Consider the following 8,798-nt stretch of genomic DNA (forward strand, 5'->3'; position numbering starts at 1 on the left):
AATCTAAACGTTGCATTAAACAGATCGTCCATTCAAAACAATTGATTCAAGATCACTGGGACGATGAGTGTTTACCCATTGAAAAAAAGATAATGATAAATACTTGCAAAGGATACCATAGCCTATCGTCATTTTTTAAACGTTTGATGCTTTTTTTATTAATTCAAGGGCACATATTGCGATAACTTTATTTGTTTTATGTGATCAATTCTTTAGTTTTCATTTATTCTACATACATTGGATTTGCAATTCTACCGGCGGTAGTACCGTCTACCCTAAACATAATTGGTCACCATAATTATTCAAAAATGTTATGTACTTCTGGGGAGCTGTATCCAAATCGTGAAGACTACTACTATTTTTGGTTGGCTTACACGACTTTTCTCATGTTTAGCATTGCAAGTATCGTGGTAGCTCAAATTAGTCTTTGTATATATTTCGTTTCTATTAATCTGTCGAAATTTGAGGTCGTTTGGTAAGTATGCGTATTAATTAAAAATAAAAACATTATTCAGAAGTACTTACAATAATGTAAAACTCGTTTAATATTTAGCTATCACCTGGAAAGACTTCGAGAAATGTCTGATCAATCTGATGAAAACGATCCCAATGAAATTGAGAAGATAGTCAAACATACTTGTGCTAACCATTATGAAACCTTAAAGTTGGGTATTTTTTTTTAATTAACAAAAGTTGAAATGCATGTAGTTTTATTGAACAACAAAATATCTGTATTCGTAGTTTCTTTAGGTTATTTCAAATATTTAGTCGAAATGTTTTAGCATTTCTATCTACTTATGTTTTTGTTGCCTTGAGTACTACTGGTACTATGGTAAGATGAATACGTAATAAGAAAAAAACATTGCAGAAATAAATTGTTTCAGTTTTTCAATTATATTTTCTAGATTCTGTATGCCTTTAAGATCAAAAATACTTTTCTTATCCTAGAGATGATCGTTTCATTTCTCTGCATACTTTGTTTTGCTTTTTTAATGGGCCATATCGGTCAAATATTATGCAATGCAAGTGATAATCTTTTCTATCAAAGGTGGGTCTCATTTTTTCCGATTTTGTCGTTTGTAATTAATAGTTAATGATTTCAGCTACTTTTGCGGGTGGTATAATTTACCTAAAGAATCGAAAAAAATTTTGCACATGATGATGACTCGTTGTTTGACACCTTGTGAATTACAATCAGCACCATTATCTTTCATGAAATTCAATTATGAGAACTTTAATGCTGTAGGTAGAAAAATTAATGCTACGTGCTACAATTAACTGCATTAATCATTGAATGTGACTTTATTTGCTGTAGGTTGTCAATACTTCAATTTCATACATGACAGTCATAGCTTCAGTTATGTAATGAAGTTCGGACAAATTAAGCTGGGCACGAACTTTTATCAATAAACCTTAAAGTTTAACAATCATGCGTGAAAACACGTTGCTGATACCAAAAATCCAAACACTTTATTTTTCCAAGAAGACGCTATGTATTTCATGATGTCAATCATGGAGTACTGATAAACTCGATAAACTGAAGTATTTATTACACCACATTTTTTAACACTAAATTTGATTATTTTAATTATGACCATCACAATTTTAAATAAAATATAAAAATATTTACTTATTTGAGAAATTTAAAGACTAAAATCTTGTTTTTGTAATCGTCCAGACCAGAAAGACTGTATTTTCTATTGTGACTCGGAAGTCATATTGACTGTCGTGACGAGCCGAGTCAATGCGGAGTCGAGCTCACAAATGGAGCAATACTCTCGCTTGAGCTCGGCGGTTTGCGGACCGAGTGAGCGACTCGCGTGTGGGCCGCAGAGAGCTTTGCTAGAATAAATATGAAAAGATTTCAATTGAATCAACTTAAATTCAAACGATAAATCGGTTTAAACTGTCAAATCGAATTAAAATTTTTAGTCTGTATCATGCAAAGAACTCACTTACTTTGACTGCGCGTGCGACTCCGTGAGCCGACGCCCTCTAGTAGTGGCGTTCTCAAACATAATGCAACGATCAAAGGTAAGAAATTCTTTTAAGGGTAGGTTTGAAATAAGATAATAAATTGAATTGAAACAAAAATTTTCAAGGTAATGACATGATATGCAACAGAGTCATTTTAAATCCGTCGAGCTTTTTTAAAATCACATAATATTTTATTTAACTATATATTCGATCGGACAGCAGCCCAAATTCGAAACGTAAAGCCGAGAAAACCCTTTCTTCGATTCGTAACGTAATTGAGTACGCTAACTCGAGTTTTGGTGACTAAGAGTATTTTGCTAAGTGTGATTGTGTGTGAGCGTCGATCACACCGTTGTGATACGTGTGTGCTCGCGTGGTGCATATAAGGTGTGCGAGCGAGTAGCCTCGTCAGGTGCGTGAGTCGGCACGACGATACACTAGCGAGTACTAGGGTGTGTGAATGTGTGAGTGTGAATGGAGACGTGGTGAATAACCTCGTCGTCCGGATTTGTCGCGACGCAGCCTCAAGGCCCTCACACGACCCGTGCTACGGCACAACCGGCCTCGTGGGCGCATGTAGAGTCATTAGGGCTTAGATTACGAGGAGATAAGCGGACATTGGCGCGTGCGCCAATCCTAACGCTACAACGAAACCTTTGCGAGTCTCGGGGTACCTGTGCTAGTCAGCCAAGTAGTCGCGAAGAAAAGAGAGCGTTTGTGTCGCTCGTCGGCGGCGATTTTGCAGCCGCCTTGCGCTTCGTTCGTGTGGGAAAGTTGACGAGCACACCGGGCGAAAACATAGTTGACGTGGGTCTGCAAGGCGAAAAGCGAACGAGCTTCGGAGAACCGGACGCACGTCATACTATTAATAGTTTTACACGATATCAGAAGGACTTACTTGTGGTTAGCTATTTAAAAATTCATAAAGTCAAAAATAATAATGTCATTTTCAAAGTTTCATAGAAAAAATAGAAACAGCTCTTTCTGGTTTTCCGAAAATTTCGGTTTTTTCGTTTTTTTTTTTTTTTTTTTTACAGATTTAGTGTTTTTTTTTAAATATTTGAGCATTTATTGTAAGCAAAGAGTACTTCAACTAGTGGCTAAAAACTTAAGACCAGTGCGGCGTAAGGGCTTATAGCCACAGTTGGGGGAATTCCAGGTAGTTATGACCGATTATCACAAAACATTTAGATTTGAAATCGAAACTGGGATCAAAAAAGGTAAAACAAATGGTTATAGCACTTTCCTTATTTAAAATAATAGCTTAACTGCTCTTGCTTCTCTGTATCTGTGCAAGTATAACTCTTCATGTAACAGAAGGTATTAAGAGAATGTCTCATTTAATTAGTTATTCCATTAAAACATAGGATTGATAATTTTTTTAAAGATATTAAAGATAGCTCTTTTCTAATAACAGAGGTTTTTTAATTGTTGTATCAAGATTTTGAAGAAAAAATCCCCAACGTGTTTACAAGAGTTGGTCAAATCAATACTATAGTTTCGATCATTAGATACATTACAATGTTATAAATGAATATGTATTGAAACAGAGTGCTTTTTTATTATTTATACATTAAAAAACATCTTTAATTCCCACACTCAGTTTTTGTAAAATTCATGATCAACACTCATTATCATTATTGTTATAAAATATAAAATTTATAATGGATGTATAGCTGAGATTTCCAAATTCGGAAAAATAAAATATTGAGTAAATTTTAATTGCAATTGAAAAATCATTTAAAAAGTCTTTTGAATAAATATGAAAAGATTTCAATTGAACCAACTTAAATTCAAACGATAAATCGGTTACCAAATAAACGAATATCTAAGAACCAATTAAAAATTCATTTGTAATAAGACAATAAAGAAAATTTAGATTTAGTTAACTGTCAAACCGAATTGAAAATTTTAGTAGATATAAGAAAGCAACGATTGAAGATAAGAAATTCTTCTAAGGGTAGGTTTGAAATAAGAAAATGCATTGAATTGAAACAAAAATTTTCAAGGTAATGACATGATATAAAACAGAGTCATTTTGAATCCGTCGAGCTTATTTAAAATCAGATAATATTTTATTTAACTATATATTATAAAAATTGCCGACAACATTTAGACTTTTAGTTTCAAATCACGTAATTACCTTGGCGCTTTTATTGTATTATTATACAGCTTTGACAGTGCACTGTAAACAATTTCATTATTTACAAATCTGTTGATCACAATTTAATGATTTGTGATTTACAATGTATAGGTGAGCCATCAAATATCAATGTTCGTTTGATTACAAAAAAAAAAAAATAAAACGAAAAATCGGACAATTGAAAGCCTATTCTGGTTTAACTTATAGAGATCACTTTTTAATTGTAAAAAAGCTGTCTTAACTTGTTCCACATAAATGAATATGTGATTGTGCTGTTTTCCAAAAACAATAAACAGATATTAATTACATGCTCTAAATGCAATTTCAACACTTGAATGGGTACAATAAATTCAAGATATTTTTTCATTCAACTATTACATTTGTTTCATATGGTAGTATGTATAAGGAATTTATGATTTACAAAAACGTTTCATAAAAAGATAGGGCAGTAATTTTCTATCCCTAGGGTAACAATTTCTATCCCACAAATATGAGCATACACTATAAAATTAAAACTATAGTTACTTTTCAATCAAAGAATTTGATGTTCATATTTCGATTCCACAAATTACTATCCACAAAAAAATCTGTATAAAAGATCAATAATCCAATCTTTGATCATTTATGTTGTTGAAAAATAAGTTATCCTCGTTGAGTTATCAATTGATAATCATAACAAAATAGTCTCTGCTACAGAGTATTTTTTTTAAAAGGAGTTTCAAATGCAAAGTTTAGTTGATAGTTAGTTGAGATACTACAATTCAAGCATAACTTCTTTAGTGATATACTTGATTAGTCTCTGGTATTTTGGTGGTTTGTAATTATAATCTTACTGTGCCATATCCTATTTGCCTAAGAAGAATTGTTGATAACAATTAATAATAGAAATTCACTTGTATAAAGCTCTCATAAAAATTACCAACCATTTGGAAAAATTATAATTCCTAGAAATGCTGATTCAAGATAAGATGCAACTAGGTTTCTCTTGCACATTTCCATCAGCTTTTTCAATTTCTATTAATAAGGTATGGAAAATATCAGCTACTGCCTAAAATTTTAAAAGCAAGAGTATAAGTGAACAATGTTATTAGTTATTAATTATTACAAATGAAAAATAATTAAAATTACCTCATTTTGTTTTGCACTGGTTTCCAAAAATGCAGCATGCCAGCGATCAGCTAATTGCTTTCCCTGTTCTTTTGTGACCATTCGATCTTGAAAAAGATCTGTTTTATTTCCAACTAAAACCATGGGTACACTATAAAAAAAATCATTAATGTTTCTTATTTTTCAAATTACGTGTAGTGATGATAAATAAAAGAGCTACGCACTGGACTTTGCCTGTTATATCCAAAAGTTTATCATATATAACTTGCACAACTTCAAAACTTTTTAAACTAGTTATGCTGTATACTAAAACGTATCCATGAATATCCATGGAGTACTGAGTAGGAAATATACTGTATTCATCCTGACCAGCAGTATCAACCAATTTGACTTCATAGTCTTGTGAATTTACGCGAGTGCTCTTTGTAAAAGCTACAAAACATTATAAAGAAATTAATACGTATTATAGCTTTTCTTGTGCACTCTGATTGTGTATCATTGCCTCAGCTAGTGCACATAAACAAAGTATTAATTATAAAAGAGCACTGATGAAAAACTTACTGTTTTCTATGGTTGGATCATAAGAATCTACAAATTGTCCTTCAACAAACTGTATACTGAGCGACGATTTGCCTGGAAAAGTATGAAAATCAGTCTAGCTCAGCATCAAGTTAAACAAATTGAAAAAAAAAAAGGAAATAAAATAACGTGAGTTAGAAAGGCACACAGCCTTGACGTACCAACTGAGCGATAGCCCATGATGGCAATTTTTCTCGCTTTGGGCGGCATGTTGCTGCTGCTCGTCTGCGGTGTCGATGAGTTACGGTCACGTCGCTTTTTTTATTATCAAAGTCTGCAGCGGCCAAAGCAAACACTGCATCCGTATACACAGCGAGACGCTCGTTGTTACACGTAACAATTATATACTTTATTTATCAGCAAAAGCGAAAGCGGTCCTGGATAATGTCCCTCTCAGAACTTGGACCTGCATCCGCTAAACCGGTGCAGCATTATTTTCTCGAGTATGTTGCAGCTGCAGCAGTCTCCGGTGCGTCGTTCTATAAACAGAATGAACACGAGATGATGATCCATGCGATTCATATAGAGAATGCGAAAAATGTCCGTGTGCACATGAATGAGAGCGTGTATAGGCAAGTGCAAAAAGTAGTAGCAGTAGTAGTAGTAGCAGTAGCTGTAGTAGTTGTGTAGTAGAAGAGGAAGAGGAGAAAAAAAGGTGACAGTTACGAGCGGAGAGTATACGTTATTATAGAAGTCGAAATCTATATACGTATTATGTGTGCAAAGCCGCGACTAGTCGCGACTCCGGAATGACTCGGCTGGATAAGAATTAGCAACGATGTCAAAACTGCGACGCGCGATGAGACAGCCAGAGACGACGACGACGACGTAGACACAGACGCGCGCTTGCGGAGAGCCATAAGCTCTCTTTATAAGCGAAAGAGAGAGAGCAGCGACGAGTGCAAAAATTACGTATTATTATACATCGCAGTCTCGCACGATATATGTATGTAATGTGTGCGTGTGTGCGAGTGCGATACGACTCGCAGAATTCGCACCGCAGCGGATCATGAACCGACGACGACTGGCTCTTATAATACATAAATACATATATAGCTATATATCTTAAATGTATCCACTGGCTATAATACGTCTCTCTCTCTCTCTCTCTCGGTCGCAGTGCGCTGCCAAATGCATTCCTAACCAAGAAGGAAAAATTTGCGCGTTTGCCCACGCTTGGCTAGGGGGGCTTCAACGCGTCGTTGTCGTCTCTGCGATCTCTTTTACAATACATGATTAACGTTGTCACTATGCTATTATTACGTGCACGCGTAATGCGTGCCGTGCGACGCGCGCGCGCGAACGTGTGTGTGTGTATGAGTTACACAGGTATGCGTGCATTATACCGCGAAGACGCGCCGAGAGAAAGAGGGACTGCACGTGAAAAGATGACGCGCCGCTGCTCTCATGCACTCGAGTCCGCGCGCGAAGCAACAAGCACAAAAGCGTACCATAAATACGAGGCACACACACGCATCGGTTATTATGGTCTGGCTGTGCATGTATTTTCACGTTATATGTTTGGAAGCATTCGTCGATGACGACTGAAGACGTATTTTACAACGAGCCACAAGCACTATGCAGCACAGACGTCTCCGCGACGATTACTATCCAAATATGCGTGTGTGTATGTTTACGTCTGTGTGTTTATATCACGGGCGAATGTCAGGGGGCCGTTTTGTCGGCGCCGCTCGGCGTTATATACATACATAATAAAGCTACGTTCGTTATTGCCTCGGTGCAAGTTAATACGTAGATACACGTTTTATTATAGGTAATATAGAGACGTCATTGCGCCAATAAACGAGTCAACGTCGTCGCGAGCGCGTAAGTGATAATGTATACACATACGACGAGAGATGCACACAATACGCACATACATTTTCGTTCTAATTCGTCAGCCAACCACACACAGACACACACGTTATATAGATATAGAGAATATTAGAGACAGCAGCAGCCACACACGAGTGCGCAGTTGTAAAATGAATAATACACATGTATATACACGAACTGATATCTTCTACTACGTATTTGCGTCGATGAAAATACGTGCTAAGTTCGCAGTTTAATAGGAATCGAGTGTGTGTAGTATACACGTAGTATAAATGAATCGAAACAAGCGCAGCTCCGAGAATAAACAAACGAGACTATACCTTGCGGCGCCTCACTATTTTCATTATTGTATGCACTATGTATATTGTTTAAACTACCTGTTGTTGTCGTTATCGTCGTTTTTGTTGTTGTTGCTGTTGTCGATCTTCGTTGTTGTGTTCTCGTGACTACGCGAGATCCCAAACAAGTAACTGCGTCGTTGTCGTTTTTTTCGCCCAACTGACTCGATGATTTTTAACAACCGATGGCCACACTCGTTGTAAAGGCGCGAGAGGCGATATCGCCGAAGCGCAAGTATTATTACATATACGAAACGTATCTACTACGACGTACCACCTATTGTACTGATACACACAACTGTACGCGCACCACGACTCGTCTCGAGATATAGTTCGAATCCAAGAGCTGTTTCGCGTGTTGACGAGAATCAACGACTGCCGCGGCGTGTACGGCTCGTGCGTGAGGCGAACTACTACTACTACCGTATACTATATACTACAGCACTACTACTATACTGCTGATGTCTGATGCTACTGCTACTGCTGCTGGCGACGACGAACGACGAGAATGGACATATAAACAGAGACGCGACGCGCTCCACTCGCGACGTTTTTCCGCGAACGGCTTGACTTCTTGCGCTATATTACTGAGCGGGGCACACAGACGCACGACACACGCGTAGCGCACACAGACACGCACTCACCTATACTGGCGGATATAAGTACACAAACACGGCGAGAGAGAGAGAGACTGACGCTTTTACAAGAGCGGCGCAGACGGACGAGACTTCCTATCATAATACAGCAGCAGCAGCAGCGCGATATATTTGTTAGCAGCAGACTCGAGCTTATTACATAGAATGCGGCTATCGCGCGTC

General features: G+C 36.9%; 2 protein-coding genes across 2 annotated transcripts; one reads left to right on the forward strand and one right to left on the reverse strand.

The window, feature by feature from the left end:
• Window positions 1–308: 308 nt before the first annotated feature.
• LOC111693819 lies at window positions 309–1,543 on the forward strand. Its single transcript, XM_023459611.1, has 6 exons — window positions 309–475; window positions 554–664; window positions 742–832; window positions 906–1,048; window positions 1,104–1,242; window positions 1,316–1,543. The coding sequence occupies exons 1-6, from the start codon at window positions 309–311 to the stop codon at window positions 1,364–1,366; spliced, it is 702 nt and encodes a 233-aa protein (XP_023315379.1). The 3' UTR covers window positions 1,367–1,543.
• A 2,552-nt stretch (window positions 1,544–4,095) lies between these two features.
• On the reverse strand, window positions 4,096–8,798 carry LOC106652490 (GTP-binding protein Rheb homolog). The gene is made up of 7 exons (XM_014371480.2): window positions 8,020–8,798; window positions 5,968–6,285; window positions 5,789–5,860; window positions 5,452–5,659; window positions 5,249–5,378; window positions 5,044–5,168; window positions 4,096–4,972 (listed from the first exon to the last, which is right to left on the reverse strand). The coding sequence occupies exons 2-6, from the start codon at window positions 6,014–6,016 to the stop codon at window positions 5,079–5,081; spliced, it is 549 nt and encodes a 182-aa protein (XP_014226966.1). The 5' UTR covers window positions 6,017–6,285; window positions 8,020–8,798; the 3' UTR covers window positions 4,096–4,972; window positions 5,044–5,078.

Source organism: Trichogramma pretiosum, unplaced genomic scaffold, assembly GCF_000599845.2.
Source record: "Trichogramma pretiosum strain Unisexual culture from Peru unplaced genomic scaffold, Tpre_2.0 scaffold26, whole genome shotgun sequence".
In the NCBI taxonomy this organism is placed as follows: domain Eukaryota; kingdom Metazoa; phylum Arthropoda; class Insecta; order Hymenoptera; family Trichogrammatidae; genus Trichogramma; species Trichogramma pretiosum.